This window comes from Giraffa tippelskirchi, chromosome 5, assembly GCF_054371585.1.
Source record: "Giraffa tippelskirchi isolate mGirTip1 chromosome 5, T2T-mGirTip1v1.2.pri, whole genome shotgun sequence".
Lineage (NCBI taxonomy): Eukaryota > Metazoa > Chordata > Mammalia > Artiodactyla > Giraffidae > Giraffa > Giraffa tippelskirchi.
This window is the reverse complement of record NC_137279.1, coordinates 179,415,269-179,439,630: the sequence shown is the minus strand read 5'-3', so window position 1 is coordinate 179,439,630 and position 24,362 is coordinate 179,415,269. Positions and strand designations below refer to the sequence as shown.

Below are 24,362 nucleotides of genomic sequence, written 5' to 3'. Positions count from 1 at the left end.
AGTAAAGGGCTAGGTAATATTTTCAGCTTGTTGGTCATACACTTTCTTTTGTAACACTTGAACTCTACTGTTACAGTGTGAAAACAGCCATAGACAATGTAAATGAATGGGGCTGCAGTGTTCCAGTAAAAGTGAATTTACAGAGACAGGCTGCAGGCCAGATTTGGCTTGGGGGCTGTAGTTTGTGGCCCCTTGCCTTTAGAATACTTCACTAAAATACCTGTTGGTCTTTTTTCTCCATCATACAAAATATTGCTAGTGTTTTGTTGCTGTCATACATGCCTGTGTATATAACATACATGATGTAAGTTGGACATCAGTGAAGGAATAAGGAAACAAGTGTGTGAAGTAATATGTTTGCATACCGTTTCTATTTCACAGAAACAGGTTTGTTTTTTTTAATGTTCTGGTCACACCTTCCTGTTAAGTTTCATACCATAAGTTGCTCTACCTTCCTTTTTTTTCCAGACACACTGTGTTATGATCTAGCCCTTGTTCGAAAGATTATGTTGTAGTAGACAGCAAACAGAAACATGTTTTTATTTTTGAAGGAAGTGTCTCTGCTGCCAGTTTGAAAATGTGTCTTTGTGAACAGATCTTCAGGAAGAGTAGTGTGCAGCCAGTTCCAACCTATAGTCTTTTGGGAAGCACAGTTTCTTCTGTAGGCAGTTAGAAAAGGGGCTTCAGACTTACTTAGCCATTTGGAGTTCAAGACAGACACACCCTTAAACACTGAACTTGGCATTGTTCAGGATTAGGGAAAGGGGTCTCCAGTAAGACTACATTATTCATTATTATAGTAGTGGGGTACTGTATAATAACCTCTCAGTAGGTATGACCATCTGGTGTCCAGTTTAGAACTTAAGTAGTAAGGTTTCTGGCACTAGGCTTAGCACTTTCTTGCTTCAGTAGAAACCTTAGATGAGCTTAAATAAAGACAGTTGAACCCTCTTTTCTCTCTAGTCACCCTGCCTTGTATTCATTCATTTATTGCATCCTCGAGCAGTGAAGTGTAGGCCTTCCACCAGACCACCCCTTTGCCCTTTGGTGTATGTGTTCAGTATACATTGCATCTGCAGTGGCTTAGTGCAGTGACGGGCCCAAGGCCACTGCTAGCTAGTCGGCAGCAGGCCAGTTCACAAACAAAGGTCTTTTTATTTCCAGAACAGTGTTATTTTTCTTCTGAAATTTTGAGTTAAAGATTGGTTTTATTATGGAAAGCATATGCCTCCTTAACGCTTGAAATCCTTTTTAGCCATTGTGATTGATAATGGTTTTAGGTCCATCTATGTAAACATGAGAACCAATTTGATGTTGGTGGAATTGTTTGTTGCAGAAATTTCAGTTCTCAAATTTAGTTTTCACTTTTCTTTGTAGTTTGGGAGAATATCTAAGATAGCAAGCACAAGTTAGCTTTCCTCTTATTCATTCATATTAATATTCTTTCTCTATCTCTCGTTGTCTCTCATTCCCCATTTGAAATATAGTATCCCAACAGTTTTAGCCAATTCAAGTCAAGAAGCTTGGAACTAACTTCAATAAATACCTGAGGAGTACTGGAACAAAAAATGTGTATGATAGAGCTACTAATTGGGCAAAATAAAAATCATGTCATCTAATGACAGGAAAACATGATCAAAATGCAAGTCAAGAAAAGAAGTGAAGAAGTTAATGTGCTTTGAACATAGGGAGATGCTTGATATATGTTAAGTTGGAGACATATAGGAACTATTAGGGACATTCTCAGCCTGAAATGCCTGAAGGCTGCAAGTTGGATGGTGAGGGGCATTAAGGTGAAAGACGGTACCAGTGTTTAGATTTGTTCTTCAATCACAACTGGGCTAAGGCATATTTGCTTACATTTAACAGTGAGAACATTATTTTTAAGTAAAATTTGACTGCCTGGAATGGGGCAGTGCTAGTATTTTAATAGGAAGCAGTATTGATGAAAGATTGATCTTTATTTTAGGGAAGTTTCCTGAGGTCTTTTTTCCGTGAATAGTTGTTGTGATGGCAGGGATTTAGGTATTGTCTCCCAACAACATTTGTTTGGTTTTAGTTACTTTAGAGAGCTTTATGTGGGTTTAGACATATTACAAAGGATTTTTGTAGAGACAGTGAGGTATATGCCAAGAAATGGCCTTAGCTCTAAAGGTGCAGAGTTTTAGAGACTAGGAGATATTGTAGTAAAACCTTATGTTTCTTTGTATTTTATGAGCTTGATCATTTTGATACATCCTGTTCCATGTCCAGCATATCACTCAGGGAGGATTTGGTAAGAATGGTACCTGGTCAAAACCAAGAGCTTGAAAGACTTCCAAGAGAATCTCAAAGAAGGAGCACTCTGCTTTTGAGATGTTTTGAAAACTGCTTAGGTCTTCTTTCTTCACGAATGATTAAGAATATTTGGATATTTGAATGACAGTTAGATTGTGTACCCTTGAGTGATCTGATTGAGTCATCTCATTTTTTGCATGATTTTCTCCTTATCTTCCTGGCAGTGGATGGCCAAACAGAGGTATTCCCCACCCCCTTTCTCCTCCTACTTATTTGCCATTAATTTTTCAAACTTTGCTCATCTGTCCTGGTCACCTTTCTGAGAAGATTCTGACTATCAAGAGTTTTATTCCGTGGAATAGTGCCCACCTATGTTTCCAGCCTTCTGATCTGCCTTGTAACTTCCAGGACACATGTGTTTTTGTGTGTGTGTGTGTCCTCTTCCTTCATTTTATCTTAAATTCACTTCAGCAAGTCATGTGGATTTCTGATTGTAGTCCTACTAACACTTTAAAGGCCCAGCGAGAACCTCATATATTCTGAACTTCTAAAATAGTTTGCCATCCCAATAAATCTTATTTCAGAGCCATGCTTTCCAGTAGGCCTCTTTTTTCTCAGAAAGTACATCTGCAACAACTTTCCTTCATTCAGAAGTAATTATTTATCAGACTTTCTGCTTGGTGCTGTGAGGGAATCCAGAGATGAATCATACTCACGTCCTACCCAGAAGAAGCTTATAAACCAGAAGGAGAAATGAGGTAACAAATACATAAATAATGATCATACAAGGTAATGCGGTGAGGGCAGGAAGAAGTACAGATTAAGAGCTCTGAAGATTCACGAAAGGAGTGATCACTTGTGGTGATTTAGAGACTTGTGGAGAGATGGCAATTGATTTGTGCATTGGAGAAATGGCCTTTTCCTGGTGGACCTTGATTCTTCCCATTTTAGTTTTGGAAAGGAAACTGTGTTTAAAACCAGATAAATTAAAAGATAATGGGGAGTTGAGATTTCTTGTAGCAACAACTATTTAATACTTCATCTGATTCTTAAGTCTTTATTAAATAATTAAGCAGGCAGTCTTATTCAGGTATTTATAAACTAATTAATGAACATGAATGATACATCTAATATTAATTATGAATTAAATCTGGGAAATTCTGTTGTGCATTTTTCAAAAGAGTCATCTAAGCTAATGCGGCTTGGTCTTACTGTATGTAAATAGCTTTATCACATGATAGCAATAGCAATTTAACATGGAGTAAAAAGGATCCTCGAATACAAATCTCTTTCTTACTTTTAAATCCGTTCCATTCTCATCATTCTAGAAGATGCTGCTGCCGCTGCCAAGTTGCTTCAGTCGTGTCCGACTCTGTGCAACCCCACAGATGGCAGCCCACCAGGCTCCGCCATCCCTGGAATTCTCCAGGCAAGAACACTGGAGTGGGTTGCCATTTCCTTATCCAATGCATGAAAGTGAAAAGTGAACGTGAAGACGCTCAGTCGTGTCTGACTCTTAGCGACCCCATGGACCACAGCCTACCAGGGTCCTCCATCCATGGGATTGTCCAGGCAAGAGTACTGGAGTGGGTTGCCATTGCCTTCTCTGAAGATGAACGTGGCATATTTTCCATGGCTTGTAGATGTTACCAACAGGCTACTTCTGTAGCAAAATCAATTTAGTTGCAATCAATGTAATATTAAAATAAGTGATAAGTTATGTTTTTTAACTTGGGTGTTTAGTGAGCACAATTTTTTTATGATTAGGTTTTATTATTTTAATTTTTAAGTTGTGCCACAGTCAGAAAATATTGAGAATACTAGCTTATTTTCATAAAGTCTGTTGCTTGAGATTTGGTCTGATTTGTAAAGCCCCACGTGAAGACTGGATCTGCTTTAAGGAAAGCCTTTTGAATAAAAATACTCACCTTTTCTAGGAATTTATAGTAACAATTTATGGTCTTCCAAGAGATACTGAGAATTATCTACAAATTATTTCTGTGCAAAGATGCTAGAAAACATGCTCCAAACCATTTTCTCTTTTTCCTCATGAAAAGATCTTCTGTCCCTGATGAGGAGAGTACAGTACCTTTGTTTTTTGAAGTCAGAAATTTATGAAAAGAGGTTTCTGGATGGAAAAATCATAAAAGTTGTAACTACATCCAAAGCTGAAATGATCCTTTGTTTGTAAATTCAACTTAACGTAAAGAAGAGCAGTGAGAGCTGTCCAAAAATGGAAAAGAATGCCTAGCCAGTGCACCGGTTTCTTAGAACTGTAGAGGGAGGAGCTCATGTGTCAATGACCTCGTATGGTGGATTGAGGGAGCTGGGCAGAGGTTATAGTAGAGCTGTGAGCATCTCTTAGAGGAGGTGGACCTGGGTGGTTCTTAAAGCACCTCCCGCCCCATTTTAAAGTTCTATGAGGCAGTAAAATGTAAAGAACATTATTATTGATTTGTATTTTTTTGCCATTATCCATTTATGGTTTTCTAATTCAGAATGGGTCTCTCAAGTTTAAAACTTAATAACCTTTAATATGTTTGTCAGTTCCAGAAAGATTTTTTTAACTTTTGTGCGCACCCCCAACTCCAACAGTGTGTGGCTCTGAGCCAGCCAAAGATTCATTCATAATCTATTGACTGCACAGATGTTGGGGAACTGATTGCGCCAGCACATGCTTAGTTGGGGCTATTCAAGATTTAAAAGCAGACTATCTATGCACAGATGGTTTTAAAAATGCTTCTTGAATTATGTACCTTGATAACATTTGTGGGAGGAGATCAGAGGACAGTCAAAAGTGGTTACCAGCTTTGTAAATCTTAAAGACCTTTGCACTCAGAGGAACCCTGCTTCTCATTAGCAAGTTATACAGAGTATCACACTGGCAACTATGCCTCTTCCTTCTTTTACCATAGCAGCTTACATGGCAGATTCTGTAAGATCAGGCCTCTTCTTGGGTCCATACAGTAAAAGGTTAGATTTGTTTTTAAAGTTTTTTGATAATTAATTTCATTTCTGGAAAGATTTTATTTGCCCCTTTTAAAAAGGTTAGATTCTCACTCTCATCATTGTCATGAGTTCCTCATAAGAATCTATTAATAAAAATAAATAACTAAGCTTCTCTAGATTACCTTGATTTCTTTGTTCTCAGTACATCTAAGAGAATAGTGTATAGGTCACATGCATATGGTGGTAAGTGAAAATGTCATGGGAGCTGAGCTGAGATGTTCTTGTTTTTTTAGGACTCAAAATTTTAATCTAGTCATTTCCAACTGTGATTCAACACTCTTCACTTTAATTCCCTCCAGAAACTCCAGGATCATATTGCTTCCTAGGACTTAGAGTTCCTGCTGATGTATAGAGCTGCTTGTGGGCCTCCAGCACCAGAAATTGGCTCCAAACCTTTTCCCATTACATCATCACCCACTAATGTCATTACACCAGAGTGAAATCTGCTTTGAAGATTGTACTCTTGTTTTCCTTCTGTTCTTTCCTCTCATCATTTCCTTTAGAAGAAGAAGAAAAAAAAAAAATCAGAGATTTCTAGGACAATCCCAGGCAAACATTTAGGAGTGAATCAGACATCCTCACAGTCTAAACTTAGATTTATCAGCCTTCATCCACTCTGCTGATAGAGATCTGCCCAGCATGCATCCACATGGACCCTGGAAAGTAGCAGTTTGGTCATGTGACACCTGGCTTTGCTGCTTTTCTTTCAGCCTTTCAGAGTTAGTTCTTAATGACTTACATAGCTCTCCGCCAGCATCCTGTCACTGGCATGTTAAACCTTTTTGAATAATTCCCCAGAATAGAAATTCTTGGGATATCACTAAAGTTTCTTGTTCTTTGTGTTTAATTGAAGTGTTTCTTAGATTTAAGTATTTGCCAGATAAACATTTAAGCCATCTGGAGTTTTTTACTTTCCCCCTGTAAATCTTTTCAAACATTACAGTATTATCTATATTTATGGTATAGATATAGCTGGTGCAGTGATCCTTATTCATCTTCCCTCCCTCATGACAAAGCAGTTGACTAAACTTTGGTCCTCTTCTTTCTATACTAAATTTAATTCCCCATTGTTTTTCAACCATCTTTAAAGCTTCCAACTCATGGTGTGCTTTGTTTGACTTTGTGCCCAACAGCAAGGTTCAGGTAAGGAAAGAACTGGAAGTGACTGCAAAGACTTTGTGCCATCCACTCAATTACTGGCCTAGGCTTTACAGATTTTGTGTCCTTGGAGGCAGATTAGTTTGAGATTAGAAAGAATAATAATCGTCAGCCCCAAAGAAATGGGACCATAATGACTAAAACAGTAGAATAAACTTGGCTCTTAGTTTTTAAGACTCTGGGTTTACATTTATGTACAGTATTAATCACTAGTGAAGTGAAGTCGCTCAGTCATGTCTGACTCTTTGCGACCCCATGGACGGGATTTTCCAGGTAAGAGTACTAGAGTGGGTTGCCATTTCTGGGGACTGTTAATACGTGTGCTGCAGGCTGTGACATAGAGTATGCAAAGCCATATAGAACTTGAGAAACATTGGAGAGGATGGCATTGAAAATTATGGACAGCACTAGGGCAACCAAGTACATTTTTTTTTCCTTCTCTCCAAGATAAGACATTAAAAGTCCTTGATTCACATTAGGATTTGAGTTTGGGTTTCTAGCAGTTATATATATATATATTTTTTTTTTTCCTAGGAATTTTAGATTTTCTGATTTCAGCTTCTTGTTGGTCTCTGTGATATAAGCTGGATGAAAGGGCAAACGTTCCTCATTTTTTGCCAAGACTTAAGTTGGTGTGAAAAACCTCTTCAGCACAATTGTATTATCTTCTCAGACTGACAAACTGAATGAATTAGTGAAAACATCCACAAGGAAAGATAGAAATAGATACAAAGCCTGACTTTATTATGTGTAACATGTGTCGTATGTGTGTTTATCTTTAGCTGTCAGAATGTCCTCAGAAGGAGGATTTGGTGGTGCTAGCAGCAGCGATGCCCAGCAGAGCCTGCAGTCCTTCTGGCCTCGTGTCATGGAAGAAATCCGGAATTTAACAGTGGTAAGGAAGAGTGAGAGACTTTTAACGAGCTTGGAGATGAATAACCATAACTTAGGCTAAAGCATTTTTAATCTCAAGCACATTTACAAAGGTATAGTTCATTTCTGACCTGTGGGTAGGAAGATGAAGATATAATTTACTTTAGGTGAGGTAACTAAAGGGATTTTTTTTTTTTTATTTTAGTGGCTTTCTTTAGGCCTGTGGATGGTTTGACTTGGAGATTGTTTAATGTGAGGCACATCTTTTAGAGAATGGAGAAAAAGCAGGGCTTCCTTTCCTCCAGAAGCTATAGCTCATTTCTATCGCTTGATTTAGTGGCACTGCCAGTACTCTTGCCTGGAAAATCCCATGGATGGAGGGGCCTGGTAGGCTGCAGTCCAGGGGGTCGCTAAGAGTCGGACACAACTGAGCAACTTCACTTTCACTTTCCACTTTCATGCATCGGAAAAGGAAATGGCAACCCACTCCAGTGTTCTTGCCTGGAGAATCCCAGGGACGGGGGAGCCTGGTGGGCTGCTGTCTGTGGGGTCGCACAGAGTCGGACACAACTGAAGCAACTTAGCAGCAGCAGCAGCAGCCAGGTTTCTAGGACCTGGTGAAAACTGTTGGGCAATTTATTCAGCAACAAATCTCTTGTAAGCCGGCACCCTTTCCAGGTATTAAAAGATACACTTAGATTGGGGTTTCTTAACAGCAGTATTATTGACATTTTGGGCCAGATAATTCTTTGTTGTGAGGGGTTCTTCTGTGCATTGTATGGTATTTAGCAGCATCTCTGGCCTTTAATCACTGTAGCCAGTAGAACTGCACTTCCAGTTCTGACAACCAAAACTGTGGCTAGACACTGGCAAATGTCCCCTGGGGGCTGAAATCATCCCGTTGAGACCCACTGACAGAAGAATCAAAACCCTGGCCCTTGAGGAGCTTACAATGTAATAATTACACCCACGTCATTTGTTCAATAAATATTTATTAAATAGTTACTGAGTCAGGCACAGTGATGAATCTGAAGCATTAAAAGGGAGAGTATGATGTTATATCCATAATGAAGAATGTTCTGTTGGTGCCATTTCAGCAAATGGCTGAAGGAGCACTTTGTGTTAGATATGTCATTCCTGCCCTAGAGGTTGTAGCATCCTGGCAGAGCAAATACTGGATTCTTTCCTGATGCAGAATTCATGTTGCAATTTCTTCAGAGTTTCTGGTCCTTAACCTCTGACATACATGATCAGTTTTCATTTACTCGATGAATACTTACACACCTACTATGGCTAGGCTAGTTATTGTGAACCACATAGACAAAACCGTTGCACTCACAGAACATGTATTCTGGTGGGAGAGACAGAAACAGGTAATGAATGAATAAAGTAAACAATAACTTCTCATTGTGATAAATGTCCACTGACTTCAGGGGGCGAAAAAAACCACTATATTCTGGATATCCCTGTGGGTCATGTTTGTTTATATGGGGGATTTTCAGCATTTGACCTTGGTTTGGGCTTTCTCTGAGTGGCCTGTGTTCACCGGTGGATTTCCACTGAAAAGTCATTCTTCGGCAGTCTAAAGGTGGTAGTTATCAGTAGTATCTTAGATATAAAGCAGAAGGGAGGGGGAAAATGGAATTATAAAGTCAGAAGTGGGATATTTTGTATGTTTTGAGGGATGATAATGTCATGGTTAAGCTTTCAGGTTTGAGTACTGGGATCAGCCTAGTGTAAAACTAGTGCCTTCCTGAGTTCTGGTGGGACTAGGCAGTGCAGCAAGTCTGCTCCAGCTTGAGTGGAGAAACAAATTCAGGATCAGACAAGTGATCAGATGAACTTTGGAAGTTTAAATTCAACACCTAGCTTTTCTGTGTTTTGTTGGACTTTGAAATTTTTTTTTCTAATTGTGGTAAAACAACACAACAAAATTTACCATCTTGACAATTTAAAATGTACAGTTCAGTGATATATTCGCAATGTTGTGAAACAGATCTCCGGGACTTTTTCATCCGGAGCTGGAGCTTTACACTCATAAAACAACTATCCACTTTCCCCCCCCCAGCCCTTGGTAATCACTGTTCTGCTCTGTTTCTATGAATTCGGCTGCTCTAAGTACCTCATATAAGTAGACTCATACAGTATTGGTCTTTTTGTGCCTGGCTCATTTCACTTACTTAGCATAGTGTTTTCAAGGTTCATCCACGTTGTAGCATATGACAGGATTTCTTTCTTTGTTGAGGCTGAATAATATTTCCTGTATTCGTGTATATACCACATTTTGTTTATCCAGTCATCTGTCAGTGGGCATTTGGGTTGCTTTTGTTTCTTGCCTATAGTGAATAATGCAGTGAAGAGGAATGTGGGCTTTGATTTTATCCTGCTTGGTTTAATTTTCAAGTTTGATTGACATCAGAGAAGACAGTGGTGTTGACCAACTTTTTGTAGCTAGACAGCTAGTCCTTCAGAGGTTAAAAGTGGATTACTTTGAGGGATTCACTTTTAGTTCAAGTTTTATGAGTAAGGAGAAAGAAGACCAAGGAAGAAAGTCATTTTTAAGCATTCTGTTGATGGCTAAAATTTTCCTTCCACATACTCTCAAGAAAAGAATCCTAGACTGCTACCATGGTATCTCTTAAATCAGATGCTTAGAATGATGTTTGGCTTGTAATAGTGAGTGAGTGAGTGAAAATCGTTCAGTCGTGTCTGACTCTTTGCAACCCCATAGACTATACAGTCCATGGAATTCTCCAGGCCAGAATACTGGAGTGGGTAGCTTTTCCCTTCTCCAGGGGATCTTCCCAACCCAGGGATCAAACCCAGGTCTCCCGCATTGCAGGCGGATTCTTTACCAGCTGAGCCACAAGGGAAGCCCTGGCATGTTATAGGTGCACAGTAAATGTTTAAGTGAATCATAGACTCCTCCACTTCAGGTTTAGTGTGAAGCAGCATAGTGCCAAGTTTGAGTGAGAATGCAATCCAGTAAAGTCCCTTTGCAAAACTTTTATTTTCCCTCTGCTGATGGCAAATGAAGGCATCTGCTTTTCTGACTGAACCTGCCTGTGTGACGTGGCTGATATTTTAGTGTTTAGTTTGTGCCTTTGTAGAGCTCAAACAGCACTTACAACCATACTTCCTCAGATATAGCAGAGCCTCTTAGGCTGATATCTCAAAATGCCTACCAGATTTTTAAAAAAATCTGTATGTTCAAACTATCCAAACGTAAATAAAGTTTATGAGAACACTCATAAGGTGTTGTGGTCTCTGTAAGACTGTGACAGAGGTGTTCCAAAAATAAGTAATTCGAGTTTGCTAGTCCATGGGGTCGCAAAGAGTTGGACACAACTGAGCGACTAAGAACAGATGATATAGTTTATGATATATTGGAGACTTTGGCCCCAGTTGTCTTGGTCTCTGTTCTGCAAAAGCAATTTGTCTTTCATCTCAGCTTGGCCATCATGCTCTCCTCATTCTTGAAAGCTCTGCATTGTCCATAAACCCAGGTGGTGCTCACCTAAAACTGAAGTTGATTAAAAATCATACCAAAATGATTATATACCAGGATGATTGTGTAAAATACTGTATTCCTTCTTAGCAGAGCTCTGGGAGCAATAATTAATAGACTTCTTGGCATTAAATTTTACTCTCTAGACCTCTTTGAAAGTAGGGAAGAAAGAGCTAACTTTTGTCCTTTGCAGGGCAGGTGGGGAGGTAGTAATGGTGAATCTTAAAGAAAAATCTAATCCTCCTTCAACCTCCTTCCCTACACCCTATTTAGCCTTCAAGTTGGCCATAATTTAATGCTTTGGTCACTTTCTTTTAATTGCCAGTTATATCTTTTCATTCTTCAGTGTCTCCAGATTGGAAGATGACATTTCCACCATCACAATCAAATCAGATAACCATTTAAACGAGAACTTGGAGGTGTAGTTTGGTGGACTGCTAAAAAATAGGTCCTGTGCTGTTTGAGCCCTTCCTGTAGGACAGTCCTTCGCAGACTTTATTGTCTATATGTGAACCACATGAGGGTCATGTTGAAATACAGATTTTGATTTAGCAGGTTTGGAGAGGAACCTGAGATTCTGCACTTCATTCACATTCCCAGATGATGCCATTGTGGGTCTAGGGACCTCACTTTGAGCAACAAGCCTTTAAAACAGTGGTCCTTAACCCTCACTGTGGATTATAGTCACCAGGGTAGTTTTCAAAAACTGTGATGCCAGGACTCTAATCCCTAGAGTTCCTGATTCAGTTAGTCTGAGGTAGAGCCCAGGCATCTTGCATTTCAGAAGCTCCCTGAGGTGATACTAACATGCTGTCCATGTTGAGAATCACTGCTTTTGAGAAGGTAGAATCTTGATTTTGCAGAGTGAGTGCCTGACTAGGTAGGCCTACAAAAGATTCCTCATCATTATTTGAAACTCCAGATGTTGTTTAGTTCAGCCTGAGACCTATTGACTGTAATTTGGCTTTAAATTCTCACTGAGTGAATTCAGACTTCTTGAAGTTCAGCAGTTTCAGATGGCAGCATTTTCAAACATACTCCTTTGGTTGTGGTCAGGAGCACAAAGATGTTCTGAGAGAGAATCCGCTCTCCCACCTTGCTGATGTCACTCCCAAGAATAAAATGTGTCAGTTGTTATTCCATTTGGATTCACATCAGGATAAGAAGTTAAATGTTACTCATGTCGGTTGCGTAGTTGCCAGTGACAAGGGGAGCATTGTTTACCGACCCAGTACATTGTTTACAAGCCAGTTTACCAATCGTGAAGGGGCTCCTCTCTCCTATAAGCTTGTCATAAAGCCTTACATGTGACTGGAAAGCTGGGCTGAGATTATAGAAAGCTGGGCTATTGTCAGCGATAATGAGCCACACATGCATATCTGAAGATCCTTTAAGGTCTCAAGGTTTAGAGATCATGAGAAAATGTCTCACAAAAGAAAAGATGTATGGGACTTAGAACAGAGTTTTTTGTAAGTTTCTTTCTCATTTTACTCTTCATCAAGGTGGGACTATATCTTGACTTTTCCTTGTTGTTGTTTTTAAATTGTAGTCTAATGAAAATTCTGAAAGTAATATTTTATTCTTTCACGTTGGGGAAGGAGGTCTTTTTATCAGCTCTGGGCTTTAGTTAAGTAATGTTAGAACAGTGTTGTGGGAATTATATTAAATGACGGAGCCAAATGAGAACACACTTGTAAGAGACCTGAATCTTGTGGTCATAATCTTGTGCTGTGTGTATCATCATGGGAGGCCTTCCAAAGGAGCTATCATCCTAGCGTTTTCTTTGGCATTTCTGTTTAGCATCATTTTGTGTGATACACCACACAAGGAGGGACCAGTGATTGATTTCTGTAGTTAAATGTTTTTTGTTTTTAAATCCCTTTAGGATCTGGCCCCACTCCAGCATTCCCTTTCCTGCTGCTCCCCTCTGTACTGAGGTCATACATCTAAAACTTAAAAAGGCCAGGTTTTTTTGTCTCTGTGCTTCTGTGTGTGCTGTGTCCTCTGTCTGAATAACATTCACATACTTTTCCAGCAAGCAGATTTGTAGCATCCCAAGACATGATTCAGATGTCAGCCCCTCTGTGGAACATTTGCCAACTCCTCTTGCTCACTCCAACACCCACCCCCCCCCACTGCCAGTTGGTCATTTCTTTCTTTTCCCTGTGGGATTTTACACCCCCATTCTAGTATAGCTTAGGGGATTATAATATTTCTTAAGTGATAGACTCTAAACTATTCGGCTATTCAGAGAAAGTGAAGTCGCTCGGTCGTGTCCGACTCTTTGCGACCCCATGGACTGGAGCCTACCAGGGTCCTCTGTCCATGGGATTGTGCAGGCAAGAATACTGGAGTGGGTTGCCATTTCCTTCTCCAGGGGATCTTCTCAACCCAGGGATCGAACCCAGGTCTCCCGCATTGCATGCAGACGCTTTACCATCTGAGCCACCAGGGAAGCCCGGCTATTTAAAGAAAAGTGTATTTGCGTCTTCCACAGAGTAGTAGGTATCATACATTTGCTATCAGTTGTGTTGCATGAAGGAACAGATGAAAAGAGGAGGAGAAAAAATTAGAATTTTGGTGAAATTTTAGTAAACTGGACTTCTAAGCCTCTACCACTCCAGAGTTAGATTTTTAGAGGCTTCGTGGAAAATGCTGATACTTAATTTGGAAAAGGAAAAGATAAAAAATTGATGTTGGGGTTTTGTAGAGGTCACTGGTAGCCAAGCAGCTTGTTGGATTTGGGTGGAGAAATTAGATGTCTTGGGATGTCCCTGGTGGTCCAGTGGTTAGAACTCCGAGCTTCCACTGCAGGGGGTAATGGGTTCCATCCTTGTTTGGGGAACTAAGATCCTGCATGCCACGAGGTGTGGCAAAAAAAAAAAAAAAATTAGATATCTTGGTGTACATTTTATCTTAATAGTTTCTGTTCTTCTGTATTCATAAAATAGATTCTGGGAAGGCTGATGATGTTTTTCCAAAATGCTCCACTGCCTTCTTTGACGTATAGTTGACGTTTTTTATTGGTCTTGGAAAAAAAAGTTCACTAATGCATGTTAATTATACCAAATCTCAAATAAGAGCTGCTTCCTCCATAATGTGATGATGTAAATTCCCAGGTGAGCATATTGGATTTGGTGAATCACATTTCAGACCACTTATAGTATCAATCGTTTGACACCTAGTGCCAGTAGGGATTTTGCTGATTTTAGCTAATCTCTGCCTTTTCAGTTTTCTCTTCTTTGCAGCTTTGAAACCCAAAATTGATTTTTATTTCTAGAATTGCATCCATCATTGGCCGTGTATTTAAATGCCAGTAGTATCAAAATTAAATAAAAAAGCACTTAAATCACAAGTAATTGAGTAGTGCTGATCAAAAATTCCTTTCCTAAATCATTTCCACAGTAAAGTTAAGTGGTTTCTTCCCAACTTAGTCTTGTTTGTTAAGAAAAAATTGATAGGACTACTCCTAAACAGCAGCTGATAAATTCACCCTTACCCTTTTTCCATACTCTTCTACTCCTGCCCCCACGCCCAGCAGATTTTGAAGACAGGGCCTTTGATGCTGTGATGGGTAAGGAGCTCCTCCCCAGTTTCTGGTGTCATGTTAGTGCAAAGGTCAAAAATAGCCAGTGTCACATTGGCTGAAGAGAGCGATCACTGTGGTCAGGTATTCTGGCACTTGCCCTTGTAGTCCTTGATTAGAAGGAAGAACTGGCAAGTTGGGGAAGAACCCTTAAAGGCAGAAATCGCATTTTAATCTGCATATTGCAGACTGGTAAACTTTGTTCGGGGGGAAAAAATACACTCATAATGCATATTGTTCTGGCAAAGAACCTGGTCTTTAGAAGGCATCGTAAGTTTATCCTGAAACCCTTTGTTTGAAGCTCTGCATTGGTTAAGTATTTTGCTCTAGAGCTTGTGTTTTCTTAATTTCATTTGTCATTTCTCTCCTGCCATATTTTCTAAAAGGAGGGAGTAAACCAACCAGGGGGTTTCATGCTGCCTGTCACATCCTATTAATTATTCCTACCATTTATGCACCTCTTGTTACTCATTTCAGAAAGATTTCCGAGTACAGGAACTCCCACTGGCTCGTATTAAGAAGATTATGAAGCTGGATGAAGATGTGAAGGTGAAGTCATATTCATTTTTATTACTCATATTGAAAGTAAAACAATGGGAAGATTATTGCTCATTTCTCTAGAGCTCAAAGTTTAATTAAACAAAAATAAAAGTATTATTGTCTGTTGGTTTTGTATTTGGTTCCTCTCTAAAATTGTTAAGTGAGCTGAAATTGAGCAGTTTTAATTATTGTATGGTACTTTTCTGAAAATTGGGAATATCCTGTTTGCTAGCTGTTGAAAAGATACTGAGTATTTGTTTTTTGAATTGCCTGATTCTTTCCACTATGTAGCGTAAACGTGTATCATCATGTCCGCAGGACAGTGAGATCTTCCTAGCATTTTATTGCAATCTCTAGTTAGTTGATCCAAGCTCTAAGAAATGTTTGATAATGATATTGCATTTGTTCTAACTTTTCAGTCTGTGAGTTGTTTTACACGATTTATGCTTGTGAGAGGATTTACTTGGGTTGACCGTTTTTGTATTCCTAGGAGTCCGCCTCCTATTACAGTTCTCTCAAGAAGAGAGCAACTCTCTCCACTCTGAATTAATGGTTTCTTGTATTTGTATAGAAGGTTAACAGTTTACAGCAGTTTTCCTTTTTATTAGCTTACTTCCTCATAGTAACCATGTGAGATTTCACAGGATAAGAGTTACTAGTTTCACTATCCTATAGATAAGCGAATAGACACAAAGAGGTTAAAAGTGACTCACCTAGAGTTGGAGAACCAAGATCCCAATTCTCACCTCCTGCGTCCTTAACTCTGTCCTCACAGAGGACAGACCACCTCTGACCACACACACAGACCACCACAGACCACCTCACGAAGGCTGCACAGGGTCCAGAGCTTTGTTTGACCGAGAGTTTGAACTTTGAATTCAGATTCGGCAAGGCAGCTTCCATTACTTGAGGACTTACTCTGTGCCAGGCACTTTTACATACATTATCTCATTTGATTCCCACAGCAACCCTGGAAAGTTGTTACCTCTTTTTCACTATGTAAAAAGTAAAGCCAAGAAGGATGAGAAGCTGTAAATTTTCCCTAAATCCATTGGCACTCATTATCTTTGCCCACATTGTCTCCCTTTGGATTAGGACCTAAATCCTTCCACTTACTGGCTCTGTGTCTATAGGCAAGTCACTTCACCTCTCCTAAATCCTAGTTTCTCTGAAAGGCTTTTATGAGAGAAAGAAGGTACATGGAAAGTGCTAGATAAATAAACTTTCTCCCTCTTCCCTTCTGTGTGCTACCTGCTTTGTCCCTGCTTCATCATGGATTTATTTTACCTTGGAATCTCTTGAGGTGACCCCCTTCTTGTTTTCTAGTCCTTGCCCCATAGCCCATTGGCAGCACATGAGATAAGGGACAAACTCACTGGTTTGAATGACTTGCTGGTGATTGACAGGGAGGGCCTATGTCTGTTGCAGATGATCAGTGCAGAAGCGCCTGTGTTGTTTGCCAAGGCAGCCCAGATTTTTATCACAGAGTTGACTCTTCGAGCCTGGATCCACACAGAGGATAACAAGCGCCGGACTCTTCAGGTAATATTGTAGAAAATTAGGCGAGCAGCCGCCTTTGCCTTCTTCTCTTGCATGGCTTTGGACCAAAGATTGTTCTTTCCTAGACCTCTGTCAAACTGATGTGTTTAACTGGCATCTTCCTCTACTGGTGGGAGGCAGGCAGACCTTATGGCCAAGATAGTATGTATTTTCCTACCAGGAATGTTAATTTCCAACTTCCCTGTTTGTTACAGCTCAGTGACTGAACTTTGTACTTGGTGAACTCTCACTGTAAACAGAGGCTGAAGTGATTATTTATCTATTTCCAGATCTAAACAGCTTCCATCCAGTTGGAAGCCTTGAGAGTCTCCAGGAAAGAACAGTCCCAGGAAGAGTAGTCTTACTAACCTCTTTAGCATTTTTGTTCCTTCTCTGTTTTCCTGGGAATCCTTTCCTTCTTTCTTGTTTCTTTTTTTTGTTTTTAATCCAGCAAATCACTTTCTTATTGTACGAAGACCCCTTACTCATTGGGTGTAGGGAGCCTCCACTCAACACCCAGGCCCTTTCTTAGAGGAAAGATTTCCCAGACATAAGAGGAAGAATATGGCAGATACAGGAGTGCCAGTATTTTAACAGCAAAGCCAAGGAAGTACATTATGTTTTCTTTGTTTCCCTTTATCTCCAAAACTGAAAATGCATGCTTTTGTTCATTTATTCTGCAGATACTAAATGAATACCCACAATGTGCCAAGCACTGTTCTAAGCCCTGGGAATTAATACACAAAACAGAGATTCCTACCCTTAGAAATTCTATAGTCTCATGCAGCTAGATACTGAAAACTTACTTTATGTTGTCTTGGAGGAAGTCTGTGGATCTAGAGAGATCTAATTAAAGCTACCTTCAGGATTAATTCAGATTGAAAAGTAAAATGGGCAAAGCACTTGAACAGGCCCTTCAAAAAGGAAGACACCCAAATGACCAATAAGCAACAAAAAGGTATGCAGCATCATTTGTCATCTGGGAAATACAAACTAAAACCACAGTGAGATACTGGTTTGTACCCACTAGAATGGCTAAAATAAAAAAGACTGACAATACTGAGTGTTGACAAGAAAGTGAAATGACTGAAACTCGTTTATTGCTGGTTAGAATGTAAAGTGGTGTGATCACCTTGGAAAACTATTTAGCACTTTCTAATAAAGTGCTATTCCTTAATCTCAGACCCAGCCATTCCACTCTTACATGTACTCCCAAAAATGTGGACATTCTTGTATAAGACTGTCTGTAGCAACCTTGTTTTATAATAGCCAAAACCTGGAAATAGCTCAAATATCCATCAAGATGTAAATATATTAACAAATTGATCTATTCTTAAAATGGATGACTACTCAACAGTCAGAGAAGCAAACTATTTATTCATGCAACAGTGTGGATGAATCTCAATCATATTTAAGCAAAAGAAACAGAGGAAAAAATTACACAGCACATGATATCATACACTATCATCCTCTATGGAGATAAGAATCAGAGTTGTGGTTGCCTCAGATTGGTAAGGGAAGGAAGTTGACTGAAAAGGAATAGAAGGAAACTTTGTATGTTCTTCTATGGGTGATAGCTACCCGGGTGTATATATTTATTCAGATTCATCAAGCTGTGTACATAAGGTTTCTCTGGCTTTTTTGTTTTGTTTTGTTACTAAATATGATAATTGGTAAAATATTAGCATTAAAAAGGGCAAAATAAAAATGTTTAAAAGACCCACTTAAGTATATCTGTTTCCAAAATTCTGTAGAGTGCTTTAGTATATGTCTAAAGGTGATCATTTATTTTTTTCTTCCCCTCATTCTGTCCATAGATGAGCCATCTGGGTAGCTTGAGCAGGTGACATCACTATGAATGTGATACTGTATCGTACTAATCTTAAATGAGACTTGGCACCCTTAATATGTGCCCTGCCTCTGTTGGGAGGGTTTATTATCAGGCTGGTGGTTGGCAAGAAGGTCAGACTGGAGTTTTGCATTTCAGTGGCTCGGGGCCATCACAAAGACAAGGGAAAGGAAAAAAAAAACAACAAAATTTCCATCCCCTCCTATTTTATCTGATGAGTCACCTTTTAAGGTATGATATATAGAGCTTGCTGAGGATTTCTGTTAGCATGTTGACTTTTCCCTCCAACATTTTATTATGAAAAAATTTAACCATAAGCAAAGTTTACAGTGAACATCTATGTAACTCACCACCTAGATCCTACCATTAACACTTTACTTGTTTTAATCCCATATTTGTCTTTTCCTCGGTCCATCAAATCATCTGGTTTTAAATGCATTTAAAACTTTACATTCCCCTGAACACTTCAATATGCATATCACTTATTAGTGTTCTCTGTTTTTTTTCTTTTGCTTTAAAATTGTCCTACAATGAAGTACACAGACCTTAAGTATACATAGTGTGTTGGTTCTTAATTTAAAAATATTTTAATTTTATTACTTAAAAAAAGGGAATGTCACTCTTAAAAAGAACCATCAGAGCAGGCCTTGGTTTCAGTAGCATTAGTCAGCTGACTTATGTTCTCTTCCCCCCAGCCCCTACCCTAGTGGCTTCAGATTTCCAGTATTCATGTTATGTTAAACAATATTTAAACTGTGACTTTGACATTGTCATTTTGAATTTAAAAGTAAAAATTGTAATCTTGTAGAAACGAACATACATAGATCCAATGACTAGAAAAATATTGTAAAAAGTTACTGAAATAGGATTTCAGCTAAGAGATTCAAAATAGATTATAAACTACATGTGAACCAAAGAGTCAAAATATTATTTAGGGGCTTAAAAGGTTATAAGGTTGAGTAATAGCCTAACTTTGCTAACCACAGAATGATCAGAAAACTGTCAGTTGATACAGCTGGATTTGTACGAATGTATCTGGAGGATGATAATCTAACAGTTGTGGGGAAGACCTTGGGGCAGGATCTAGCAGAGGTGTTAATAGTTGGAGGCTCAAATATCTAGTCTGTAGAGCATGAGCTATATGTATCTCTTTTTTTGTCAATGTTTGTCCATCAGGTCTGATCATTTGAAGTTTGTAAGAGTTTGGTTGTGCTTTTTTTGGCTACAGGCTTGGCCGTGGGTCTTTAGTTTGACTTAGAAGTCATTATCTTAACCTTACTTGTAACTTGGAGAGTAGAAAACCAGGTAAACTAGTTTCTCCCCAAGTTAATTTTTCACCCTGCTTTTCTTTGTTACAGAGAAATGATATCGCCATGGCGATTACAAAATTTGATCAGTTTGACTTTCTCATCGATATTGTTCCAAGAGATGAGCTGAAACCACCGAAGCGTCAGGTGAGCTGGGAAGGCATTGCCGACAAGAGGGTGCCTTGCATCCCGATATCAGACGATCTCCGTTTCCTCTGCCAGCACAAGTCATTTGCTCTTCTTTTGCTTCTCTTTCTCTAGACCAGATCCATCCTTAACATCTCCTGTTACTCATTTAGGGATACTTTTAACTCAGTGCCTCTGAGGTGGTGTCTCAGTGAAAATAGACAAAATGAAAAGTAAAGATGAGTTACAACAGTAAAATGTAGCTCATTTCGAAGTATCCTGGGAAGTCTATCAGAGTTCTTAAATCCGGGATGGGAGACAGGTTAGAGATTTTAGATTTCCGGGAAGCAGCTTCTGTGTGTGCATAGTTGTGTTTGAAGGGAGTGGACTTGGTTTTCTCTTGCTCTGGTTTGTGGTTCTCTACACAATGTGCTGGCTGCACATTAAAATCACCTGTTAGAGTTTTTAAAAATACCAGTGCCCAGGCTCTGCCCCCCACACCGGCTGAAACAGAATCTGTGAGGGGGAGGCTCAGGCATCAGTCCTTTTTAAAGCTCTCCAGATGCTTTTAATGTGCAGCCAGATTTGAGAACCTCCACTTGAACTTTTTCTAAGCAGTGACGAGAAGGAATGTGTCTGCCTTTCCTGCTCTTCTGTCTGCTGCTCTCTGGAGGTCACACCATTGTTTTTCAGCACTTTGGGTGCATAAAGCTCTTAATTGCAATTTTGATCATTCCCTCTCCTGTGTTGCTCGTCATATTAGGCATGCAGATTGCATGGCTCACTGGATATAGTAGAGATACTTGGAATAGTGGCAGAGTCTGGCAGGAGCAAAGCTGAGCCTTGGTCTGCTTGCTTTGTTTTTGTTGATAAAATTTTCAGTGTTTTTAATGAACTATTCCATAGTATATTATCCTTAGAAATAGGAGTCATTCAGTAATGACCATTCTCCTGTGCTGTCTCATGTTAATAACCAGTAAGAGAGTGTAGGAGAAGTGGGCATCTTTAACGACCTTTGTAATTGTGACCTTGCCTGGGGACCTTTGGGTTTGCAAGCCCTCTGTACCTCCTTCCTAGCACAGGGTGCCTCACTGCGTCTCTGTTCTTCTGGGCAGTCTTTGCTACTGTAAACATCCTTGACTGGAAGCTGTAAGGCGTTGCAAGAAGCTTTCAGTCGGATGTTTACAGCGGCAGGCTGCCACGGTCATCCCGCTGCACATGGCCTTTGAAACATTGCAGGTTTGTGCCCACGGCTCAGTTCCTCCTCTGGCTACTTCCCTCCTCTCTGAGAAGTCACTACAAGAAGAACTCAGACCACTTCTCTTCTTTCAGAACAGTTGATACCACTCACCCACTCTCCCTGTTGGAATTTGTTTCAGAAGCTCCCTTTAAAAACAAAGTGGTGAGCTCTGTGACAAAATCAGGCCTTGCTCAGGCTCCTTACATCAACTCCTGCTTGTTCCCTGTGGGCTGCCTGCCGAGCCAACTGGCCAGAGAGAATGGTCATGTCCTCTCCCTTCCCCCAGTGTCCTCAGTGCTTGACTCTCTTAGGGTGTCAGAGAGCTCCTTGTTACATCCTAGCCTGACTCTGAATGCTATGATCCATCTCCTTTAAAGTGTGTCTAGCTGAGACAGCTCCTTGCTGCCTGGGTTCAGTTCTTTGCAGGCATTCAGGCCATTGATTGGCATCCTGTTTGGGACAGCTGCTGCCTGGCCTTTTTTGAAAGGTTGAGATTGCCAAAAGCTGGCTTGAAGTTCTAAGATAGCACTTTTAATCCTCTGTAGACATGAAGTTTCCCAAGCTCCAAATTGGCTAGCAGCTTCCTTAAGTCTTTTAAAAGCGCCTACTCTCCAAAACTCACCCTTTCTGAAGGAAGCAGCAGTTCATTCTTGCCACTGAAGCAAATGTGCTTTTGGGGGCTGGCTGTACAGCACTGTGGTGATGGCCCTAGGAGGTGATGCTGCTCATTCTCTGGCATTGTTTATCAGACTCCACTTCTGAAGAGATTCCAAGAGCAAGCACTCTGGTTGGGGAGGCCACTGCTAAGCTGAGCAAGTGCCCCATCCTGGATTGATCCAGTCATTCAGAGATTGTTCTGGCACAGGGAGTGGCTTCCCACTGCTGGGGAAAGAAATCAGCCAGAAATACTGAGTTGTTGATCTAAGGTCCTTGACTTCTCAAAGATGCTTGGGGATGTCTCTTGTTCTTTGGTGAAGCAAGTAAAGACTACTCAAGCAGGAGAGAGTTGAGGCCTGACTTTGACCCCATAAAGCTATGAGTTGAAAGTTCCTGCTCATTTCCTCTTCACCCATTTCTTTAAACCAAGCATAATCACTCCCTTTCTAGTTTGACCACCATTGACAGAATGAGTCTTCTAATGCAGAAACAGCTTAGATATGCTTCCTTCCATTTCAGTGATTTGAGAGCTGACATGCCTGTCCTCATAACGCAAACCTTGGTGCCTCTATTTGATACTCACAGAGTGTCCCAGACATTGCCTAGTTGATCAACAGCTTAAGAGGGTACTGTAGGCAGCATAGGAGAAGCTCTTTACATGTTCTCACAGCTTTTGACAAAGGATATTTTAGCTTCTGAAAGTGGTAAAGTGTTTGCTACTTTTCTGGCAAAAAGATAGTATTCACTTGCAGATTAGCTGTAGTCAAGAATAACTGGAGACAGAACAGTCGCAGGCCAAGGGCTGGTGAAGGCCAGGGGCTCCCTACTCCCCAAGACTTCCTACAGGTTAGTTCTGGAGTTCTTAGTCCTCTATATTCGTTCATCACCCAAGAGCTTTTTCAAATTAGGTTTGGACTTTAATGGTTAATGTTTTTTATAAAATGGGAAGGGAGTTCTGAGTGGGAAAATAAATTCCTTGAACCTATTTCAGGAGCCTTGAAAAGAGTAGCTGGCCTCTGTTTCTTGGCTGGGGAGGATATCAGTATTATCCCTGTCATAGCCAAGATCTAGTTGACTGGTCGACCTTTATTTATAATGATAAGTTAGAGTTGAAATGGAGATAATGTTGTCACAGTTAAGTTGTTCTGGAAACTGAGACCTAGATGCAAATAAAAGGGGACTTCCTTATTCTTCTGCCTCAGCATGATCATGTCCAGGGTTCATACTGTTTGGGCCTGAAGCACAGAATACATTAACTTAGAAAGTTGGTTCCTGTTGAAGGGCTAGCTTAGAAACCCAGAGTGTTCAAAATGTCTGCCCAGACTGGGTGAATGACCGTCAGGGAATCTTGCATGCTGAGATCCAAGTTTCTCAGAAGCTAGATCTCCGCAGTCCTAGTTTTAGTATCCTAGGCCCCCAGTCCCCAGGAAGCAAAAGAATACCCAACCCCATCCCACAGTGGACAAGAGTGTATCCCCACACGGTGGCTGCAGAATCTTAGAGGGAGCAAGAGTTTAGGGGTTCTTGTCTATTGCTGACAGTTGTTGGGGTCAAGAGTGTTTGTCATACTCCCAACTTGGGTTAGGGCTTCCCTGGTGGCTCAGCCAGTAAAGAATCCACCTGCAGTGCAGGAGACCCGGGTTCAATCCCGTGGTCGGGAAGATCCCATGGAGAAGAGAAGGACAACCCACTCCACTATTCTTGCTTGGAAAATCCCATGGATAGAGGAGCCTGGTGGGCTGCAGATCAGAAGGTTACAAAGAGTCAGACGTGACCGAGCGACTTAAGCATGCATGCATGCATGCATGCAGCTTGGGTTTTAAAAAATATATACCTTCCTACCTCCAATTGTCTGCCCGGCTCTATGAATTCATTTATCATTTAGCACCTGCTTATTGAGTGCCTGAAGGGGAAATAATAATAGGGACAGTAGGGGGCAAGAGAGATCAAGACTTTGCCTTCATAGGCCTGTCATTCTAGCAGGGAACATAGTGAATTTGACCAGAAAGTACAAAAAGGTTTCATGAGAAAAGGACCGTGGAAGCACAGATTGGAGATAGGGTCAATACCAACTCTGTGTCTGTCCCTTTGGGGAGCTTTGAGGCAATCCACAGGGTCTCTGCCTTGGAGAAGTCTTTTCCTTTTTCCTTGAGCCTGAAAAACTTAGTCCAGAGCACAGAAGTGAGTAAATTTAGCTGGTATTTTTGCTCAGCCAGCCGAGTGGTTGTGTGTTTCTATTGTTTCTGTTGTCCCAGGCAGGGGTTCCGTGTGTCACAGGGCCCTCTGGAGCAGACGGTCGGTGATCTCCGACCACCCCGGACCCTCAGACTGTAACCATGCCGTAGTGTGTGTAAACATCCTACACTCTCAGCTGTGAGCTCAAGGTGGCTGGGAGAGGGTTGTTTACTCCTTCTGCCATGGAAAACGTCTGCTGAAGAAGGAACAGTCTCTTCACCCAGCAGGTCGGCCAGAATGCGACCTCCGTAGTCAGCCAAGGCAGCACCCCAGTGGAGAGCTGTCCCTCAGGCCCCCTGGGTTGCGCTTCTGTGGCTAAGTACCACCGAACCAAATGTGATGCTGGATAGACACTGCCTTAGTGACCACCGAGCTCTCGACATGCTGTGAAAAGCTGGGCTCTTGCCTACCAGCGTTCTTGGTCCTAACATTTGCTTCTGAAATTCCAACCCAGAAAA

At 40.6% G+C, this 24,362-nt stretch overlaps 1 protein-coding gene across 50 annotated transcripts in view; it reads left to right on the top strand.

Moving 5' to 3' along the window:
• The window catches only part of NFYC (nuclear transcription factor Y subunit gamma), a 63,261-nt gene that overhangs the window by 27,171 nt on the left and 11,728 nt on the right, over positions 1-24,362 (top strand). For 44 of the 50 annotated variants that reach the window (XR_014054843.1, XR_014054847.1, XR_014054849.1 and 41 more), the window contains 4 exons: positions 7,227-7,339; positions 14,889-14,960; positions 16,380-16,493; positions 19,698-19,793. Coding sequence is in view for 35 of the 50 variants with exons in the window: in XM_081493909.1 (XP_081350035.1) it covers positions 7,227-7,339; positions 14,889-14,960; positions 16,380-16,493; positions 19,698-19,793 (395 nt within the window). In the remaining 15 variants the exon portion in view is untranslated. Of the gene's footprint in view, positions 1-3,605; positions 3,850-7,226; positions 7,340-14,888; positions 14,961-16,379; positions 16,494-19,697; positions 19,794-24,362 lie in introns of all 50 variants that reach the window. The other 6 variants (XR_014054857.1, XR_014054854.1, XM_081493925.1 and 3 more) reach the window with 2 other exon arrangements.